General features: G+C 52.2%; 1 protein-coding gene across 1 annotated transcript; it reads right to left on the bottom strand.

The window, feature by feature from the left end:
- Nucleotides 1–533: 533 nt before the first annotated feature.
- Nucleotides 534–21,774, bottom strand: CDH5 (cadherin 5; the record flags this gene model as incomplete). The annotated part of the gene is made up of 11 exons (XM_084257443.1): nucleotides 534–1,051; nucleotides 3,875–4,120; nucleotides 6,024–6,132; nucleotides 6,460–6,584; nucleotides 9,218–9,360; nucleotides 13,480–13,730; nucleotides 14,827–15,014; nucleotides 15,823–15,987; nucleotides 17,502–17,618; nucleotides 18,536–18,824; nucleotides 21,574–21,774. The coding sequence occupies 11 exons, from the start codon at nucleotides 21,772–21,774 to the stop codon at nucleotides 534–536; spliced, it is 2,352 nt and encodes a 783-aa protein (XP_084113569.1).
- Between the last annotated feature and the right edge of the window lie 552 nt (nucleotides 21,775–22,326).

The raw sequence follows: 22,326 nt of genomic DNA, 5'->3' as shown, positions 1-22,326 counted from the left end.
GTCATGCGCCGCCTCCCCCTTCCCCCCGCCCCCAATCTAGCCCTTTGCCTGCAGTACCAGGCCCTCTGGGCTCAGGGACCCCAGGGGAGGACCTTCCAGTCAGCTGAACACAAGCTGCTTTAAGGTCCAGTGTCCCAGGTTAGACCTGGGCCTGGCTGCGTGGTTACTGACTGTCTGGGCCCAGACACCAGCCTGGATTTTCCAGAAGTTTAGGGGTCGCCATCACTGAAATATGTTCTTGGGAGTTTCGGGGAGCTAGAGTTACCTACATGGAGCTCCCAGGGGGACGGGGGCTGGGCTAGGTCTCTCTTCTCCTGTCCCTTTGCTGGCTTAATGCAGACAGTCCCTGTTCCCGGGGCTCCTCTGACGCTGGTGGTGCTGCGGCTCCCCAAGGTGGTGTGGTCTGGGGGACGCCGGAGGAAGGGGAGCTGGGCTGGGGGCATCTGTGCTGCCATCCCAGGACTCAGTCCCAGGTGTCCCACTGGCCTGAGTTGCAGTGATTCGGGTCCCCAGGCCCAGAGACCCAGGGTCCCCTAATACGGCAGCTCCTCGCGGGGGTCTGAGCTGTACAGCTCGGCCAGCATCTTGAACCTGGGCCCCCAGTCGTTGAGGAAGTCATAATCCACATCCGAGTCGGAAGAGTCGGTGCCCAGGGAGCTGAGGGACTCGGCGATGGACTCGGAGCCCTCGTAGCCGTAGATGTGCGTCGTGTCGTAGGGCGGCCCCCCCTCGTCGAGGTCTGCCTCCTCCTTCTTCACCTCGATCATGGTGGCCATCTCCCCGGGCCCCCCGTGCACCCCGGGCCCATGGCGGGGCGGCTTCTGCACCTGGGCGTAGAGGGCCGGCCTGGTGTCCAGCGCTGGCCGCGGGGGTTTGGCCCGGCCACGGCGCACCGAGTTGAGCACCGACACGTCGTAGCTCGTGGTGTCCATCTCGCCGCCACCCTCCTCGTCGTAGGTGACCAGTTGCTCGTGGATCTCCAGGACGCTCTTGCTGTGCGCGCGGGCCTGGTTCCGGATCCGCCGCCACAGGAAGATGAGCAGGGTGATCACTGCGGGGAAATGCACCAGGGCTGGTCAGACAGGGATCAGCCGGCAGTGTGGACCCTCACCCCGAGTTTCACCTGCTCCCTCCCTGGACACTCCTGGCCCAACCCAACTTCCTAGAGAAATCAGCACAGAAAGATTGGTTTGCTCTGCATCTTGCAGCAGCCACTCTTGGGCACTGCTGCCTGCACTGGCATGGTATGGGGTGCATGCTGGTGTTTTCTCACTCAAGGTAGCTTTTATTATTACAGTTCAGCGAGCTGGACTCAGAGAGCTGCGGTATCCGCGAGTCCCCTGTGGGGCACTGGTGTCGACATCCATGCCAGTGCAAGCTGAGGGCAGTGTGCCAGTGTGAGGTTCAGCCACCCCGGGAGGGGGTGGAGTGTATGTGCAGAGAGCCCCTAAAATTAGGTTCTGATTACCCCCAGGCTTTGTCTGTCTAGCCTCGAGTTACTTAACAAGCTATTACTGCACATGTGCGTAAATCTGGGACACCCTCTCTGAGCCTTGGTCTCCTTGTCTGTAAAATGGAAGTGAAGACTGCTCAGTGTATATTTGGGGATGCAGTTAGAAGGCTAGTGGTGGAAGTGCCAGCACTACCACGGTTGCCAATATGGCTTTCATTATTAAAAGGGGAACCTGACTCTGGTGAGTACTCTGTGCTACAGAAACCCCCAAAGGGGAGATACTGATAGGTAAGGCCTGGAGCAGATGGGGGTGCACCACCACATACACCGCCCAGTCCTGTTACTGTAGCTCAGGGGGTGATATCTAACCTCTGAGGTCTCTCGTCACGTGGCTGGCCCTGCCCCATCTCATGGCAGGGGAAGAGCAGGAGAGCTGATGCCCCTGGGAGGAGTCCCCAGCCATCAGCTGAGTGGAGCAGGTGCATCAATGCCAGCTGTGAGTGCTTACAACAGTTCCTGGCAACATTGTCTAGTAGGTAGATTTGCTTTAAGTTCCTTTCAGGCATTTTTGCCTCAAACATTTTCACCACATAACTAATTGGCTTTAGGCAACTTTGCTGTAAAAATATAAAATCATGAAAAAAGGAATTCAGGATTTAATGTGGGAACTAAGTTCTTTATGATACAAAAAAAATCTGCTGTTACTAAAATGAGTAAGATGAATGGATGATGCTATTTCTATAACTGCATGTAACATGTAACTGGCGGTGCACATGTGGACTACATGTACATGTCCCGTCTCATGTCCAGTCCTGTTTCACCAAATCATTACACCAGATTCCGTGCCGAGTTCCAAAATTCTGTCTCCATCACATTCTCCCAAATAGCTAAAACCTTTTCACTCTTTTCAAGAAACCTGTCAGGACTCACACAGCAGTCTCTTTTTGGGGATTGGGGGTGGGGAGCGCTTGATTTTTCTTTTGCCTCCGGCTGCTAACATTGTGTAATGTATTTGGTAAAGAGGGCATTAGCGAACAGGAGGTTTATCTAAAGTAGCACAAGAATGGATGACTAATACTCTTGAAGACTCTTGTGAATTGCCGGTTGGCTCTCTCAGAGTTGCCTTGCTTGGTTGCAAGGGGAAAAAATGACGTTGCTCACTGAAGGATTTGCAAGCTGATAGGCGATCATTGTCGAGTATTGTGTGCAGCTTGGCTTAACACTCCTATTTTTACACTTCCGGTAAGATTTATAGTGTTTTTATTCTACCAAGTCAATATATAGATAGCCACTATTTTCAGACTATCGTGTCTGCTTGTTATTCTATAGACCATTGTGATTTAAATAATGGCTATGATTTCTATGAAGGAGTATGATTTGTACAGAGAATGGGAATACTGTGTCTTTGAAACCAAGCTCAAACCAAACTTAACTGTCAAACCAAACTGTCAGCAAATTCGCCTATATTTTACGGCAAAGTTGCCTTATGGCAGCTTAGCTGTACAGCAAAAAGGCTTGCGGCGAGGACGTTTCGGCGCGTTTACCAGACGTGGTTTCTTGCACACAGTAAGTGCTCAAAATATGTCAGTCAGGGCCTCCCTGGTGGCTCATGGGGTTAACATGCAACCTATGAAGCTATCCGCAGCCTCTGCAGCACGAGTTCGATCCCCAGCCAGGAGTTACCCACATGGCGCAGCAGACCTCTCCTGTCTCCCCGCTGCTCCCCTCAGCAGTGTATTTCAGTAGATCTGCCTGTTCTGTTCCCCACTCTGTCTCTGGTGAATCCTCTCAGCCCCCTATACCACTGGCCTGTACTCCAGTTCATGTATGCATAAATATATATTTTTAAAGATCTGTTTATTTTTGCACAAGAACAGGGCTACAGGCCAGATGTGCGGGAGGGTGAGAGGATTCACCAGAGACAGAGCAGGAAGCAGAACATGCAGACTGACTGAAATACACTGCTGAGGGGAGCAGTGGGCGAGACAGGAGAGGTCTGCTTCGCCATGTGGGATTCTCCCTGGCTGGCAGGGATCGAACTCGTGCTGCAGAGGCTGCAAACAGCTTAACAGTGCGGCACTCGACCACCTGCGCCACCAGGGAGGCCCATAAATGTGTAAATATTTAAAAAAATGCCAGTCGAATGAGTGAATGTCACATATAAAATAGTTTAAAGTAGAAGAGCGTCTTGGGCCCTGCCCCTCCCTCTACTGTCCCCACCTGTCCGCCTTCCCCATCCCCCTCATTATTAGACAGCCATGGGGTGGAGCTTGGGCCCAGGATGCTTGAGTGGAACCCCGAGGCCCAGGGTTGTGCTATGTTCTGGAGGCTGGGAGGCAGGATAGGGCCGAACTGCTGGCCCCTTCCTCCACCTGTGCGGCCCTGGGTGTCCCCCTAAACCCCTCCCACTCTCCAACTGACCTGTGATGGTGAGGATGCAGAGGAAGATGGCCACCAGCGCCTGGATGCTGATGCCTGCCTGGGCTGATGCCTCTTCACAGAAGGTGAACTCTCCATGGTCGTTGCACTTGCACACGGCCACGGCCAATGTGCTGGTGCTGGTGAGGCTCGGCCTCCCGTTGTCAGCGATGAGCACGGGCAGGAAGTGGAACTTGGTCCGCTCCCGGTCAAACTGTCCGTACTTGACTGTGATGTTGGCCGTGTTATCTGGAAACACCAAGGCCTCCCAGTCAGGCTCTGCTGTCCTGAGTGCCCTGTCCCCTCATTCACATTGTGGGATGATGTGGCCTGCCTCCTCCAGGGAGCCCTCCCTGACTGCACCATGTGCGGCCTGGGCTGCTTCTCTGCCCTTTGTGTCCCTTGCTTCCTGCCTGAGCGCAGGAGTCGATTCCTTCAGAGAAGGGATATTCTGGGCAGTTGCTGTGACCTAGCCTCTAAGAATGGCCAGGCCAGAATGTAAAGTCCATGCTTTCTGTGTCTGTGGGCAAATGATGTGCCTTCCTCTTTTCTGACCCCTATCCAGTAGCAGGCGTCTCTCTTTTGGCTCAGTTAGTTAATGGGTTGTTAAAGCTTTGACAAGGAACCAGGGAATAAGTAAACTTTTAAAAACTCTTTTTAGTATTGAGTTATCGTCTTAGTTTCTGCCATCCCTGAAAATCCATTAGAAAGTAAAAACAATGCAAATGTTCCCCGCGCACCCAGGGAATGATTACATAGGTAATCGAGGATTTCCTGGGCAGACTGGAATCAGGAATGTGCTTTGGCCTAAATACAGACAGTCCCTGATTTATACAATTGTTCAACCTTCAATTTTTTGACTTTACAGTGGTGGGAAAATTATATGCATTCAGTCAAAACTCCACTTAGAATTTTAAATTTCAGTCTTTTCCTGGGTTGGTATTTGATATTCTCTGGCATGCTGAGCAGGGGCGGCTTCCAGTCAGCCCTGCAGGGACGAGGATAAGGCTGGTGTTTTTTTCACTTTCAGTACAGCGGTCACTTGTGACATGAGATATTCAGCATTTTATGGTAAAAGAGGTTTGTGTTCGATGGGTTTTGCCCACCTGGAGGCTAATGAAAGTGTTCTGAGCATGTTTAAGGTAGGCAAGGCTGGTGTTTGGCAGGTGAGGTGTATTAAATGCATTTTTAACTTGTGATATTTTCAATTTATGAAGGGTTTTCCAGGCTATAACTCCATGGTAAGTCTCGGAAGATCTGAATGGACTCATCCTCTTAGCTCTGATAAGTGTTAAGAAGGATCTCCCCTGGTTAGAGACCAGATAAGCCATGCTCTGTGTGATGATGCTGGTGTTCGGGATCCGGGCCAGGCATTCCCTGCTCCGGGATTTGTCTCACTACACAGTGCTGGCCCACGTGGCACGCCAGACCAAAGCAGGAGGCCATCTTTCAGATGTCAAGTGAAAGCCAGTTATATGTCACTATTATGTTTATTACAACTGCGGATAATAATATGGCCAATGACACTTTACCACTATATTAGGGTATTCACACTAAGTAAATCTGAGCCTTGCCACCTGCTTGCAGGTGGCACTGAAATTTTCTCCCCCTTTGTAGACTCCTGCCGGTAGGGCTGAGGTGGGACATTGGGGGTGTGATAACTGGTATTTATTCTACATTATTTGCTGCTAAAGACATTTGAATGTTAATAAATATATTACCGACAATACATCATGGCTCCCTTTCCAGTTCCACCAGAGGCTCCTGAAGGACAGGTCTGGGACTGATTCCCCTGGTTCTACCCCCTTTCAGGAGCCCCACTCCTGACCTTCCTCAAAAGTGACAATAGCTGTTTCTATACCGGGGTCTTCGTCAACTGTGGTTTTGTACCAGGCTGTCTGCACCCCTCCCTGTCCCCCACCCCCTGCTGACCAGAGCACCTTAGGGGGAATGGCAGGCCCAGTAGACTTGCCATGTGCTGGGGTGGCTCTGACGACTGCACAGACCAGGAAGGTAGGCGGTGGGGTTGTGGAATCTCCTGTGACCTGACACCCCCAGGTCGTTGGCCTGGTGGTTGACCCTGGCACTTCGGGCCTCAAATAGCCACACTCCTGAGGCTGCTAAGAGGCAGGCAGGCTGATTGGGTGCTCACCATAATTGTCCGTGAGGGTGAAGTTGCTGTCCTCAGTGCCCAGGGAGAATCGGAACCTCACGTTTTGTGGCGTGATGTCCTTGTCCATGGCTGAGATTTGAATGACCAGCTGCAGCGCGAAGATAGGAGACAGTCAGTGGTGGTGTTGGGGTGACTGGGGGTTCTGTGGTGGAGACTCTGGGTTTAGATCTGACCTTTGCTGCCTCTCACCTGCAGCATTAATCTAAATGACCTCCACAGAGCTGCTCTTCCTGTCACCGCTCCCAGCCAATTTACTCCCCACAGGTGCTCTCTAAACCTCTGTTTCTCCATCTTTAAAAAAGATGGAGAACCTGATGTGAAGGTTATATTAAGCCCCTGCTGTGGCTGGGAGATGCTGTCCCTCAGCCTGCCCCAGGGGGGCGCTGCCTTCCCCTCCCACCTGAGCCAGACTCACCTTGCCTTGGGGAGAATTCTCGCAGACTTTGGGCTCGTAGGGCTGGGCGAATTCTGGGGCATTGTCGTTCTCATCCAAAACTTCAATGTGAACTTGCACAATGGATTCTTTGCCCGTGGGGTTCCCTGCAGGGGAGAAGGTCCCATCACTTTAGAGGACTCAGGTGCCAACTTACAGGGGCGGGGGTGGGTGGGGAGAAGGTGTGTCCTGGAGGGATGCCCTTTGCTGAAGGGCTGTGGACCTCTGGGAGAGACGCCTAGGATGTATTCTGGATGAAAGGAGTGGAGGAGGAAGGGGTAAAACTTTATATACAAAGGTGTTTACTAAGGAATTACTTGTAAGAATCAAAAATGGTAAGCCACCTGGGGCCTCCCTGGTGGTGCAAGGGGTTAAGCACAGCACTGAAGCTATCAGCAACCACTGCAGCATGAGTTCAATCCCCAGCAGCCAGGGAGCTACCCACATGGCACAGCAGACCTCTCCTGTCTCACCCGCTGCTCCCCTCAGCAGTGTATTTCAGGTAGATCCACCTGTTCTGCTCCCCACTCTGTCTCTGATGAATCCTCTCACCCCCCCATACCTCTGGCCTGTACCCCAGTTCTTGTATGCATAAATAAATCAATCTTTTTTAAAAAATGGTAAGCAACCTAAGTGAATTTCAGAAGGGTTTCAGTAAATTAATATAATCAAGCGATTCACTTATTAAATAATTGGACTTAGGAATTAAACTTCTATAAATAAGTATAATTTAATCAAATAAGGTTAATTCATTACAAAATAACTTAAAAGGTAAACCACCTAAGTGAGATGGGACTAATAAATTACATTACTTTAGAAGAATGGACTGTGTAGCCATTTATAATGACCATGTAAGTGACAGTTTTAAAATGTAATTCGAAAAAGACATTTTAGTAAAAATAAATGGTTCTGGAGGAAGATTAAGTAAAAAAGGAGGACATGGTTTTTATACGAATATTATGATCTCACTTATATAAAAGTATGTGTAGAAAAAGACGAGAGAAAATACACCAAAGTGCCAATAGAAATTATCTCTGTATGGTGGGGTCATGGGGGCTAATTTCCTTCTCCTTTTCTGTATTTTCCATACTTTATTATTTTTATATACTCATTTATTTTATTTTTCTCTACCTCTATCCCTTATGCCTCCTTTTCCCCTTTTCTTCCTCTCCCTCTTAACCTCAGAGTCTTCTTGGTGATTACTGATGTCCGCTAGTTTTTGAAAGTATTTTATTATTAAATTGTATGTATATAAGTGTCCAGTATTTGCCCTTCTCGTTCTGACTTGTTTTACTATACATCATTTTCTCACACTCCCTCCATTTTGTTGAAAATGCCTGGATTTCTCCCATGCTTATGACTGAGTAGTGCTCCAGGGTGTGGCTATACCACCTCTTCTTAAGCCAGTTGCCTGTGGATGGACATGTAGGCTGTTTCCATGTCCTAGCGATGGTCAATAATACTGTGGGAAGGTTCTGGAATGCATGGTCTTTTGTGATGATGGTTTCATATTCTTTGGCTTGCTGCCCAGGAATGGGATTGCTGGGTTGCATGGTGTTTAGTTTAGTTTTTTAAGGTAAATGTAAATGCAAAGTAGATGCACTTTCCGTATTTAAAAAGAACAGCAAACTATTACTTTTAAAGTTTAAAAATTGTATGAATGAGATTAGCTGGGGAAGAAAGAGGCAAAGGTTGATCTGCAAATGCATAGGAGTCCTTTGAGGTTGGCTCGGGCATCGTGGGGGCATCCAGCGGGGACCATCAACCTGGGATCTTGGCTCAGTCCCTCGGCCTGCCCACCCCTCCAACAACGCCTTCCCCTCTGTCTTGGTGGTCTCCTGGTGCGCACTTGGCATTTTCTCCTACAGGTAAAGATGCAAACCTCTCAATACTTATGTTTCACTCTGGCAATGGTTGCACTAATTTCTGGAGAATCTAAATGTCTTGGAGGTAGGAGCTGTTTCAGATTTTGAATTCAATCCTCTGACTGGATCATCATCCTCACACCCTTCCCAAACCAGCCTTCTCCACGTGTCCATGGTAACGAGCATCACACAGCACCTACTCAGAGCACACTCCTTGACTTCGAGTCTGGCTCCCTGAGCCGGACCCTGAGGGGCGGGGCCTGAGAAGGGCTGTGTTTAAGAGATACCTTAGGTAATTCTTCTTGTCATAGGGGCATATGACAGCCTGTGTTTTTTTTTAGATTTATTTATGCATCCAGGAGGTGCAGGCCAGAGGTGCGGGGAGAGGGGGTGAGAGGATTCACCAGAGACGGAGCAGGGAGCAGAATCCACAGATGTTCTGAAATACACTGCTGAGGGGAGCAGCAGGGAGACAGGAGAGGTCTGCTGCGCCATGTGGGTATCTCCCTAGCTGGGGATCGAACTCGTGCTGCAGAGTCTGCGGATAGCTTCATAGTGCTGTGCTTAACCCCCTGTGCCACCAGGAAAGCCTGACAGCCTGTTTTATAACAGTGCCTCTTTAATTGTCATGTGCCTGTGACTCCGATTCAGCCTGGGGCGCAACACCCTGTAGTTGACAAGGGCTCTGGGGATGCGACTGGTGCTGGCCCAGCCTTAAGCTGGGGCTGGAGGCTCTTAAGCATCCCTGCCAAGGTGCTTCGATATACCTCCAGGGGCTTAAATACCCCCAGAGGCCAGAAAGGACAGATCATGCCAATCTGAAAGACAGAGGGAATAGAGAAGAGCCCAGTTCTGCTGGAGATCGGGGCACTCACCGCGAGAATCCAGTTCTTTGGCCTCCACAGTCAGGTTGTACCAGGGGTAGAGCTCTCTGTCCAGTTCCTTCTCGTTGTAAATGTTCCCTTGCTTGGTTATGCCGAAGAAGTAGCCCTTGTCACTGGTCCTACGGATGGCGTATCTGCCCAGGGGAGAGAGAGTTGTGGTTTCCCATGGTTCTTTGCTGAGACCAAATAGTTTCCTATATCTCCCCCACCCCCCACCCCCTGCCCCTTGTCTTCTGACTGCTCGATGCAACCAGAGGGATTCACAGTGGCCAGTAACCCCTTTGGTCTTAGCAATGTTGCCCTCACTGGCTGAAGGAGGTGTCAGAGACACCACCAGCTGCACTTTCAGAGTTGCACTTTCAGATGGGACTGGTTTTTGTGACTAATGAAAAGATAAGATGGGCAAGTGCCAGGAAGAAATAATGACAATTAAAAGGAGATATGGGCCTCCCTGGTGGTGTAAGTGTCAACACTTTGAAGCTATCCACAGCCACTGCAGCATGAGTTTGATTCCCAGCTGGCCAGGGAGCTGACTCACATGGTGCAGCAGACCTCTCCTGTCTCGCCCCCTGCTCCCCTCAGCAGTGTATTTCAGTAGATCTGCCTGTTCTGCTCCCCACTCTGTCTCTGGTGAATCCTCTCACCCCCACATCTCTGGCCTGCACCCCAGCTCTTATAATGCATAAATAAATAAATCTATTTAAAAATAAATAAAAGAAAGTGCTGAAAGAGATAAGAAGTGATCTGAAATAAAATTAAATTTGTGAAGTAAATTTTTTTTGAGCAAAATTTGTTGAGGAAAATTCTAGAACAAATAGAACAGAAGAAACAAGAGATAACAAAAGAAAATTTGCCTGACCTGAAGAAAGTCTCAAATCTACAGACTAAAAGAGACCGTGGATGTCAGGCATCTCTTTTTAAAAAGAGATCAGTATTTAGCTATATCCTGATGACACTGTTGAATTTCAAGTCTGTATGAAGTAACGGAAAAGAGTTCAGACAGAAAAAAAAAACCCAAACCAAGCTCCTACTGAAGAGAGATCAGATTCACCCCAGACAGCCTCACAAATTTAAATACCAGTATAAACTGATAGTATTTTTAAAGGGAAGTATCTATAATCTGAGGATTATATGAGCACACCCAGCTGTTTTTAACATAAGAGAGCAAAGGAACTAAGTATTTATAAATGTGCAAGAACTCAGGAAGTGTATCACCCGCAAGATGGGTCCTGAATAATTTTTTTGAAGACATATTTCATTTAATTAGAAATGTCTCCATATAAAGTAAAAACCTACCTTGGAAGAAATTAAAATGAAAGCAATTCTTTATCACATATAGGAAAGCAATGGTGTGTATACTATTTTTAACTAGGAAATATAGGTCCAGGAAAACATTTAAAATTTTACAGATAGAAGTAAATTTCACTGGTAGAAGTAAAAATGAATAGATTCTAAATATCTACGTGGGGGAAAAAAATAGACTCTGTAGCAAAGATGGGGGAAAAGATAAAAAGCCATTCACTTTGACTAGTGGGAAATAGTGAACAAGCTATAAGAAATAAGAACAAACGTGTCATTTATGATGCAAAATATAAATAGGTTAAACACAAAGCATCTCAGTTGGGATTAAAAAGCAAAACCAACGCGTTCTGTTCTCAAGATACAACCATGCCAAAGTAACTTAGGAAAGTTAAAAATAAAGGTTAGGGGCCTCCCTGGTGGCGTAAGGGGTTAAGCACTGCACTACGAAGCAATCCACAGCCTCTGCAGCATGAGTTTGATCCCCGGCCAGCCAGGGAGAAACCCACATGGCGAGGCAGACCTCTCCTGTCTCACCCGCTGCTCCCCTCAGCAGTGTATTTCAGTCAGTCTGCTTGTTCTGCTCCCCTCTCTGTCTCTGGTGGATCTGCTCATCTCTCCCCACGCCCGCATCTCTGGCCTGTACCCCAGCTCTTGTATGCATAAATAAATAAATCTTTAAAAAAATTATCATTACAGACTATTTGGAATAGAAAGGTCATGAAAACAGTCATCCCAAAAGTTATATATGGTCAAAATGGAGGGATGGATTTTGTTCTTAGAGACAGTAACTCTCCCAAACTGGACATTAAACACAATTCTTATTAGAATTTGAATTTTTTTGAAAACCGAATAAAAGAGTTTCAAAAGTTCGTATGAAAAAACAAATAAGAATGCATGAAAATTATATAAAATATGAAAAGCAGTGAGGGAGAGAACATGCCTTATAAATATTAAGTGTTAGTATAAAACTGTTAACGAAACGGTGGCTGCGCCTCAGCACAATAGGTAGCCTAGAGCGTTCTGAAATAGATTCAAGTATGAAGGAAGTTAAAAAAAAAATTTCAAAAGTTTTCAAAAAAAATTTCAAATTCTAATAAGAATTGTGTTTAATGTCCAGTTTGGGAGAGTTACTGTCTCTAAGGTGGGAAACAAAGGTGGGAAAATACTGACGTATTTAATAAACAGTGCTGGCCTGCCTGGCTTCCCCTCTGGAGTGCAGCGAGATGGCGTCAGAGCCACACTTCCCGGGAAGTATAACCTGGTCACATACCTGCAACCAGTATAATGCATGTCACTTGTACCACTAAAAAAAAAGCGCTTTGTATCTGGAGAAAGTAAGAGGTAGGACTGTATCTTTTATCCCAGAGGGTAGAGGAGGCGATTTGATTAAGAGCCAATAGTTTGGGCCATTCTCACTGGTGTGACATGGTATCTCATAGCGGTTTGATTTGCATTTCCCTGATTACAAGTGATATTGAGCATTTTTTCACACAGCACTGGCAACAACAAATGCTAGTGGCGATGTGGAGAAAAAGGAACCCTCTTACACGGTTGATGGAAATGCAGCTGGTCCAGCCGCTATGGAAAGCCATGTGGAGGACCCTGAAATTACTAAAAATGGAACTACCATATGACCCAGTGATTCCCTTCCTAGGAATCTACACAAAGGACACACAAACATTAACCCAAAAGGAAACCTGTGCTTCTATGTTTATTGGAGCACTATTTACGATGTTTAAGATATAGAAATAACCCAAATGCCCAAAACAAATGACTGGATCAAGAAGATGTGGTTTATATACACTATGGAATATTACTTAGCAATCAAAAAAGATAAACTCATGCCATTTGCAGCAACATGGATAGACCTGGAAGGGATTATGCCCAGTGAAATAAGCCAGATAGAAAAAGAAAAATATCACACGCTTTCACTTATATGAGGAATAGAGGAAGCAAACAAGGGATCAGGAAAAAAACAAAGACAAAACTAGCAGGCGGCTATGAATCGGAGCTATTCAGCAGGGGAGGGGGAGAGAGGATTAAAACAGGGGCAGGAAGAACACAAGAGACCATGGTGACAATTCATGGGTGACTTGATGGTGGGAATTTTATGGGGACTACACCCGAGAGGAGAATCAAACATTCTACAAAAATGAAAAATGATACCGGATGGTCTCACTCTTAGCAGGAATCTAGAAAACTTAAATAAGGGACCAGGAAAAAGAAGAACTATAAAAAAGAAAAAATCAAAATCAACAAACAGCTATGAACCAGAGACATTCTAGGGGGGGTGGGGGCGGGGCGGGGAGGGATTGGGGTCAAAATAAGGGGGTTGCAATGGTATGGGGAATATAAAAATAAAATTAAAAAAAAGAAAAATGATATAAATATATATATATGTAGATTTAAAAAAGCCAATAGTGACGAAATGTCAAAAACAATCAAAATCCCCCACCCGTGAATGTATCTAGGTTCCTGGTGGTTATGACATGACAGGACCCCATCCGGCCGTAAACACAAAGGTCTGGGAGGGGGCACACCCCATGTTTTGCGGGTCTGTGTGTTGTTTCACTGTGCGAGGTGAACACTTTTTCCTTTTGTGTTTTGGGAAGGTGCATTTTCTGAGACATGGTGAGTGAAAGGCTCACGCGTGTCATCTAGTCGGCTGCCCTGGTGACCATCCGATCTCCCTGGGTGGGACCGGTGGGTGCTGGGGCCCAAGAACCTCCCTAGAAGACAGCGCAGATGGCAGGCCCGGGCGGTGCGAGGTGGGGCGCTGGCGCAGGACGAGACTCCTGTGGGCCTCAGGGGTTAGTGGAAGAGCTCGGGCTTCTAGTTCTTCCTCTTCCTGCGCAAGCTCCCCCCACGCCTGGTCTCGGTGGGCAGTAGCGCCCCAGGGCCCGAGTTGTCTGGGTCAGCACCTCCCCCCAAACCACCACCCCCTTCCTTACCCGATGCTTCGCCGCGCAGCGTCGGGGTCAGTGGCCAGCACGGAACCGATCAGAGGTTTCTTCTGGTTCTCCCGCAGCTGGAAGTGGTAGAAGGGCTTCTGGAAGTTGGGGGGCTCGTCCACATCTGTGACGTTGATGATGACACGGGCCATGTTTCTGGTGGGGTTGGGGTTCCTGTAGCGGGTGTCGATGGTCGGGTCTGTGGCCTCGATGGTGAAGCTGTATTGTTGGATGCGCTCAAAGTCCAGGGGCTGCGGAGGGGGAAGGGTGATGGTGACATCCGCTCTGCAGGTGGGTGCTAGGTGGCACCAGCTGTGCAGATGGGGGAGCCTGACCATGGGAAGTCGGGGAGTACGAAAGCGGCTGGAGCTGGCTGTCTGCTTCCAGCAGTCTCCCGCCACCCCACCTCCCTCCTGGCCCTGCCCCCGCCCCATTTCATCTCTGAGCCTTGGGGGCACACTCTTCCCTGGCCCTGTTCCGGGTGTTGAGTACTAGTATGGTTTAGCCCTCGTCTTGCTCTCGGGGAGCCCCTGGCTAGTGGTTCTGTCCAGAGCTCCTTACTCTCCCTGTGCCTTCGCTCCAGATGCTCCTCCTGGTGCACCTGCTGAGCACAGCCTTACTCACCCCTCCAGAAGCCAGTCCAAAGGGAATGAGATACCCTCTGAGTCTCTCCCTGCCCCCCCCCTCAGGTAATTGCTCCCTGAACGGGCCGCTCTGCCACTGACACCCAGTTTCCGCCTTTGTCTCTGCCTCCCCACTTGCTGAGAGCTTTGGTACCTTGATGGCATCTCATGCCCCGGGTGTCTGCAGTGCCCGTGCAGGGCTGGGCCAGAGGTGTACTCAGGAGAGGTCCCCTGGCTGGGCAGAACCGTTCGCGAGGGCCCCCCTTGTTGTGGGCCATCCCTGGCCCAGGCCGCACAGTGCTCCTGGCACACCTCTCCCTCTTCCAGTTTCTGTGGCTCCGATGCCTCTGCCAGCCGTGGCTCTGCCCATGCCACCCCCCATACTCAGGTCTCCTGATGAGCTCATGGCTTTCTGCTGTGAGGTCTGCACCACTCTGCTGGCTGGTGCTCAGGGCAGGCCGGAAAGTGCCCGGGAGCAAAAGCCGTGGGAACAGCCCCCAGTCAGCACCCCCGCGCCCTCATGCTTGCCTGCTGCAACTCAGGCTGCTTCCACATGGTCCCCCAGAGGTCCCCAGTGGGATGGGGCGCCCCAGCACATGGTCAGCTCTGAACTGACCCATTGTCAGCTTTGATAGCCTTTGACCTGGGAGCAGCCCCTGGGTGAGTGCTGGGGTCCCCAGAATACCACCCCACCCTTCTGATGTGTTGCCAAAGGCCGACCAACCTTTTTGGGCTTGATGATGCCCTCGTTGTGGACGGGGTCTGTCTCGATGGAGAAGGTGTCCCTGTACTCGCCCTGCACGATGCTATACTTGGTCTTCCGGTTCTGGGGCTCATCTGGGTCCTCAACAAACAACGAGCCCAGAGGGTTGTTGACCCGGATGTCTTCAGGCACCGAAAATGTGTACTTGGCTGATGCAAAAGGGGTACCCAAGAGGCACCGGGTTATTGAGATAGACAAGGCAATGGGCCCTCGCACTTCCCTCAGACATTTTGATGCAGGAAATGGGCTCCATAATCATAGTCATAATCCTGCCCCTGAAATTTTGGGTACCCCTGAAATTTTGGGTACCCCTGAAATTTTGGGTACCCAAAGAAGTTCTGCGTTAATGTCCTTCAACACCTCTGTCCTTCCAACCAGCAGTTATTGAGCACCTGCCAGGGGTCCATGCACTTTGCCAGGGGGTCTATCAATTGGCAAGGGAGACACTGAGGTCCCTTCAGGACAATCAGCCTGTCCTTGGGGGCCTGAGCTTCTGAGTCACGCCTCAGCCATGGGGGTGCAAGTGGTGAGCCCTCTAGCTTTCCTCTCCCGCCCCAGCCAGGTCTCATCAGACCATGTTTGCACTGTGGCCAGGCCCAGCCCCTGCTCTCACTCTGGAGCTCTGTGATTCCTCTGCTCACCAGCCTGTGTGGATTTTCTCACTGGGGCTGGGCTGCCCCTGTCTGGTGGTAGCACCCAGGGCACAGCGGGGGCACACAGCAGGGAGCGTGGTTTCCCTGTGGCCTGGCAGGGGGCGGTGTCCGGGGCATTTAGACAACTTGGGAACGTGTGCAGGGAAAGTCTCCCCGTATCAGAAAGGCTCCCCTGGGCCTGAGTCCCTTCCTGGGGTGGGGGAGAGGGTCAGGGACACCAGGCTCCACCCCAGAACCCCCCGGCCACTGGGTCCAGATATCCCAACACTTGCCCTCCTCAGGACCAGGGGAGTGGGGGACTCACGCTGGGCGAAGAAGGGGACGTTGTCGTTGACGTCCTGCAGGGTGACCAGCACAGTGGCCGTGCCCGACTCCCCCCGGAGACCTTTGCCGTCCCGGGCTTCCACCACGACCTCGTAGCTGGCCTTCGTCTCTCGGTCCAAGTCACTGGTCATCGTGACAATGAGTCCTGCAGAAAGTGTCCGCTCAGGAGCTGTGTCCCCTGGGAGCTTTCAGAAAGTATTGGTGCCCCCCCCCCCCGCAGAGAACCCCTGACTTTAAAAACTCTCCAGGCCTGTGCCGCCTGAGCTGAGCACCATGGTCAGCCGCTCCCCACCTCCAGGCCGTCAGGTTAAAGCCGCCTCAGCAGCACAGCCCGGTATTGGTATCGGTGCTAGCGCTGTGTTGAGAAGGAGCCAGAAGCACGTCCGGGCTCAGAGGGGAGGGTCCTGGGGTGGATCTGAGATGTCTGCCTTGGGGCACCATCGCGGTGGAGGTGTCTGGTGTATTTGCCATCTCTCCGCCGTCAAATGCTCCACTACAGCCCCCGGTCGTCTCTCCGGAAGACTGTGCCCCAGCCTGAATTTCTGTTCTGATTCCAAGACTCAGTCCTCATAGTTTTTTTAGTATATGTGCTGCCGAAGCGAGCACAGTCCTCATAGTTTTTTTTTTTTTTTTTTATAGAGGCATGTTTTTATTTATTTATTATATTTGTTTGTTTGTTTTGTTCATACATGCGCTGGGCACAGCCAGAAGCTCGGGAGGGTGAGAGAATTCACCAGAGCCAGAGTGGGGAGCAGAGCAGGCAGAGGAACTGAAGTACACTGCTGAGGGGAGCAGCGGGCGGCAGGAGAGGTCTGCGCACCATGTGGGATCCTCCTCCGGTGGCCTGGGAGCAGCCGGGGATCGAACCGGTGCCGCAGAGGCCGCAGGCAGCTTCGCAACCCAGCGCCCAACCGCTGCGCCACCGGGGAGGCCCAGTCCTCATAGTTTTTAAAGTCACAATAGTGGACAATTAGCATGAACCGTGTTCTCTTTCTATCTCACCTCCTTCTGCCTCCATAGCTACTGCACGAGGTGGATATCAGCTTCCCATGCTCAGGCCAAGAGAACAAACCTCACCTGGTTCGCTGACTTGCCTAAGGTCTTTAGAGGTCTGAGGCCGCAGAGCTGGGCAGGGAGACCTGTATGAGCCCATGCCGAGAGGCTCACCAGCCTTCTTTTTTTAAAAATTATTATTTTTTTAATTTATTTTTTCATAGAAGAACTGGGGTGTAGGCCAGAGGTGCGGGTGCTGGGGGGCAGTGAGGGTGAGAGGATTCACCAGAGACAGAGTGGGGAGCAGCACAGGCAGACTGACTGAAACACACTGCTGAGGGGAGCAGTGGGCAGACAGGAGAGGTCTGCTGCGCCATGTGGGTAGCTCCCTGACCTGGGATCGAACTCAAGCCTTCACGGTGAGAGCTCTGCCTAGGCCACCAGGGAGGCCCTCCCCAGCCTTCTAGTCCACCTCTTGTGTCCCTGCCTGGACTGGAGTCCATGTCATGGCACCTGTATTCTTCCTTCTGCCCTCACCACCACTTCGTCTGAACTCGTGGTACCCGCCACCTGCACCGGCAATGCCTGCTGGACTCCCCTCAGTACCTGCACCCAGAGTTCCCGCCACCCCCCAGCCAGGGCCAACCAGGGATTAGTCACACAGACCGGTATTATCGATCTTGAAATGTTCCTGTCCCTTCAGGAGTTGGTATATGACAGAGGCGTGGCCTGCGACAGTGGGGTCGTCGGCGTCCGTTGCTGTCACCTGTATGACCGAGGTCCCTGAGGAGAGAGAAGCCAAGGCTGCTGCCCCTGAGCCCATTCCCAGATGAGGGCTGGTGGGGGCTCAGGCTGCCCCCTGAACCCGCCTCCCCCAGGCCCCGAGGGAGAGAAGGCTGTTTTGTTTCCTCAGGATCCTGCGTGGGGACAAAGGGCTGGCAGCCATGGAGGCCGAGACCTGTCAGCTCTGAAGCGAACACAGAGTTTGCATTTAGGGGGGAGCTGGGGCTGGGGTGCATGGTTCGGGGCATGAGGAGACCCTGAGGAGAGGAAGGGGCCTGCTTCTTCCTGGAGGACCGGGACGGTGCCCACGACTGGGCGTTGCATCTCTTTCCCCTTGAGTTCCAGGAGCAGGGCCCACACTTAACGGGAAGTTCTGACCCCAGGGTCCTGGTCCTGGCCAGGGACCCTGGACAGAGGGGCTGAAGAAGAGAATGCCTGTCTGGCATTTCCTGGAGGCTGGGGGAGAATTGGGGAAAGAGTGGTGAGTTGTAGGCCTGAGGTGCAGGCTGGCGATGCACCTTGGGGTGAGGGCGCTAGTTCGTGTACCTCTCTAGTGATTAGGGCTCAGCCATTATAGGGTAAGTACTCAGTTTACAATCATGTGGGCACTCAGGCTGGGATCAGGGTGGGGGCTCAGGATGGGATCAGGGTGGGGGCTCAGTCTGCGATCAGGGTGGGGCTCAGTTTGTGATCAGGGTCGGGGCTCAGTCTGTGATCAGGGTCGGGGCACAGTCTGCCATCAGGGTGGGGCCTTATTCTTTAGAAACTGGAGTGTTTCCCATGTCATGAAAGTGGCAATAAGGACATGATAACCACGGTCCTGAGCTCACCAACTCCTAACCCTGGGCAGTAGCTCACTGCTGGGAGAGGTGCCCCAGGCTGGGGTGAGAGGTAGAGGGGTACAGACCGGACCGTACCCGTATTCGACATCTCTGGCACAGACGCATTGAACAGCCGGCGCGGGAACACGGGCCAGTTGTCATTGACGTCGTGCACTTTGACGGTAAAGCTGGAAGGCGATTCCAGGTCCTTGTTGGTGTCCCTGTCCACCACGAGGGCGGTGAGGTGGTACTCGGAGATTTTCTCCCGGTCCAGCCTCTCGTGGGCATACACAAACCCCGTGTCCCCTTCGACCCTGAAGACCTTGTCGGCGTAGTCTCCCCTGAGCAGGTACTTGGCGTTCTTGTGGTTCAGGCTGGATTTGACCTGGACGGAAGAGGCACGGTGAGCCGGGTGTGGGCAGCTGAGCCAGTGTGGGTGCCTAGTTACCTGTGCACCTGAGTGTGTGTTTGTGCACGGGTGTGTGGATGCAAGGGGTCGACCAAGGATCCTAAATGTGACTTGCCTGGCGCGGTGCCCCCGTGGACCAAGGTTGCTGTTGCTCTGCACAGGTCCAGATCGTGCAGACTCCCTGGTTTCTTACCGACTGTCCTTTCTTGGCTGGGGCTGCACCCAGGACAAGACACCCACCTCCTTGTCTCGTGTCTAAGCTCCTCGCGGCCGGACCCGTTCTCAGACTTCCTTGTTCGTGCGGCCTTGACAGTTCTGACAGATCCTGGGCAGGTATTTGTAGGACGCCCTTCTCTTGGACTATTCTGCTGCTTTTCTCATCCTTAGACAGACTGAGCGTCTAAGGTGATGGTGGTTTTTTGGGGGGGACGCTCACCTTTTTTTTTAAAATTATCACTATATTTGGTGAATGTCTTAATGCCAAAAGCCACGCGGACCCATGCTCGTGGGCTGGGAAGGCCGCTCAGGCCCTCTCCCATTGTCCATCAGATCTGTAAACACGGGCGCCAGACTCTGCCCTTGGTAAACAGGGACTTCCTTCCCTCAGATTACATCTTTGGGAGCCAGAAGGTGCTCCCCAAGACCCTTGCCTCTCCAGCACTCTCGTTTCTTTCAGGGAGGGGCCTGCATGTGACTGTCTCTTGGCCACATGCCACCGGCCTGCAGATGACAGCAGGGCTGACGCTCTTCCTGCTTTTGAGGCCTCGGGCGTGCCTCAGAGGTTGCTCTATCAGGGCTGCGTGATAGAGGTGGTCCCCACGTTCTGCTCACTCCCCCTGATTCTCCCTGACTCAGCTCTCCCCTGGGGCCAGCCATTCTCTTCAGAGGTTGACTCATGGCATGAGCACCCCATCGGGAAAGACGTGGGTCGACCACATTTTCCTCTGTGACACGGAGCCCACGTTCGTGTGGGCAGGCGGCAGTCCTCCGCCGGGCCAGGACTCGGCTCTCCTATGGCTGTCCTGCTCTCGCTGTGTGCCCCTGAGCGCGCGTTTTCCCCTCCGAAAGGCCACGCGGATGGATTCACATTTCCCATCCGTTCTTGGGAGCCAGAGGAGCCATGGGCACCTTGTGAGCTGGCTGTGGAAGGGGCTGTGAATGGACACTCCCCAGTGGGCACACCCAACTGCTGGGGCACTTCTGGAACCCAGGCCAGATGACAACCTCCCCCATCAAAGAGCCCCCTCCAGCCCTGTTTCTCCATGACCATAGGTCTCCCCCATCACCATCATTTGTGGGGTTCTTTATCTGATGTATGCGTCCCCTCTAGACCAGCTCAGAGGACCCGCCCACAAAGGGCCAGGCAGTGGGCACTTTGCGGGCCATACGGTCTTTGGCACAGCAACACGGCTCTGCCAGTATGGCGCGAAAGCAGCCGCGGCGACCTGCAGGCCCCAGGCGTGGCTCTGTTCTGATAAAACTTTATTTCACAAAGCCTGGTGGGCGAGCGGCCGCCAGCCCCACGAGGGTGGGAACCGAGGCTGTCTCTGCCCGTTGTCACCCTCCCAGAACTTAGCCGCCGGCCCGGTGCGGCGTGTCCGCTCACCAGCACAGCGACCGAGTCTGCCTCGTAGCTGACCACGTGAGGAGGCCAGGAGTGGACATGGAGAGATTTTAACACACTTGAAAGAAATTTTGCTGCTCCCTGAAAACTCAAAATACCCCGTCCATCTACCTATTGTCCTGTGTGAAATTCCGTCTCTAGAGCCCTTCATTTGGATCAGAAGGTGGGGTTTGGGCAGCAACATCACTTTGATACAGTGAAACAGCTGGTGATCACCCAGATTAGCTCCCGCTCCAGGAGGGCAGTGAGGGAGGGACACATTTGGGGGGTGAAGCGAGGATTGGAGAGTTGGACCCCACCCCGGAGGACAGACTTGGGTCAGGCACCTTGCTATGGGCCTCCTCCACTCTGGGAGTGGTGTGGGGTGACAGGAAATGGGGGGCCGCCTAAGAGAAAGGCTTTTGGGGGATGCTTTGGCCAGGGTTGTCAATCCACGGCCAGGGTGGCCAGCTTCGTCACCAGCGCATCCTGCAGAAGGCTGCTTGGGCATCACAGGGGTTCTCCGCTAGGAAGAACTAATGGCAGCCTTGACTGGTTCTGCCTTGCTCCCTGACCCGCCAGGCTGCCCTCTTCAGCCTGTGCACCAGGTGGCCCTTTGGCCAGTGACATTTAGCCCAGACAGAGCCTGGCAGAAATGAACCTTAGAGCCTCCCCGTCTCTTCCGCCATCCATCACTGCCCTGTCACTGTCTGTCACCCACCACCACCTTCTTCCCCTTCCCTGTCGCTCTCGCCAGTATCACTCACCATCATCTCCCTACCCTTCCCCGTCATCGCTACCCCCGACATCACCATCACCACCGTCACTTCACTGCCAGCGTGACCGCCACCACCGCGGCTGCCAGGCCTCACTGCCTTCACCACCAACATGGCCACCTTGTCATTATCACGGCCACCGCCAGCTTCTGCATCGTCATGACAACCCCACCTCCATCACGCAGCACCTTCCCCCCCACATCTCCCACCTGCACCATCTCCGTCTCTGTTGTGTCCTCACAGCCGGGCCCCCAGCCCCGCGGCCCTCACAGCCTCTGTCGCCAATGTCACCGCCGCCGCGTGTCCCCCGCCCCGAGGCCTCGCCCGCGCTGGGCCTGAAGCTTACCTTGCCCACGTAGTGGGGCAGCGAACTGTTTATCTCCTCATTAATGTACAGCTGGTTCCAAATCCAGTCTCTCTTCTGGCGCTGGTGGGCGGGCTGCATGCCGGGAGGGGCCAGTTGGGCAGGACGGGCACCTCCCATCGCTGCCCCCAGCAGGTCCAGGCAGGTGCCCGCCGCAGCCAGCAGCATCACGAGCATCTGCATCTTCCAGAGGCACAGACCTGAGGAAGGGAGACAGACATGGCCCGGCAGGGGCGTCACTCCCTCCTCTGCTCACACTCTCGCCTTCGCCCTCTGCTGATGCCCGCAGGACCAGACCCTTTTGGGGGCAGCAAGCACAGGGGACAGGGATCCTGCAAAGGGGGTTCCTGAGGGAGGGAGGGGGTGATGCTGATGCTGCCCTCCAAGCCCAAAGCCCGTGCAGCGGGCACCCAGCTACCCTCATTTTACACGTGAGGAAACTAAGTCCCAGGGCTGTTACGCTCACATGGGGGCATGTGGGGCGAGGATGCAACCCAGAAATCTGGCCACAACAGCAGATTCCTGACGGTTACCCCAGGCTGCTTATTTGTCTGACACTGTTCGAGCACCTTCTCTGATGTCTTACTTAATCTTCCCAATAGCCCTCCAGGTGAGATCTTTATAACCCTGCAGATGACCTGAGCTACAGGGAGGTCTTGGTACCATCCCTGAGGTCACCCAGGCTGGAAGCCACAGAGCCAGGGTTCAAACCCATCTGTTCGGCCCAAAAGTGCA

Source organism: Talpa europaea, assembly GCF_964194135.1.
Source record: "Talpa europaea genome assembly, chromosome: 16".
In the NCBI taxonomy this organism is placed as follows: domain Eukaryota; kingdom Metazoa; phylum Chordata; class Mammalia; order Eulipotyphla; family Talpidae; genus Talpa; species Talpa europaea.
This window is presented reverse-complemented; position numbering and strand designations above follow the sequence as displayed.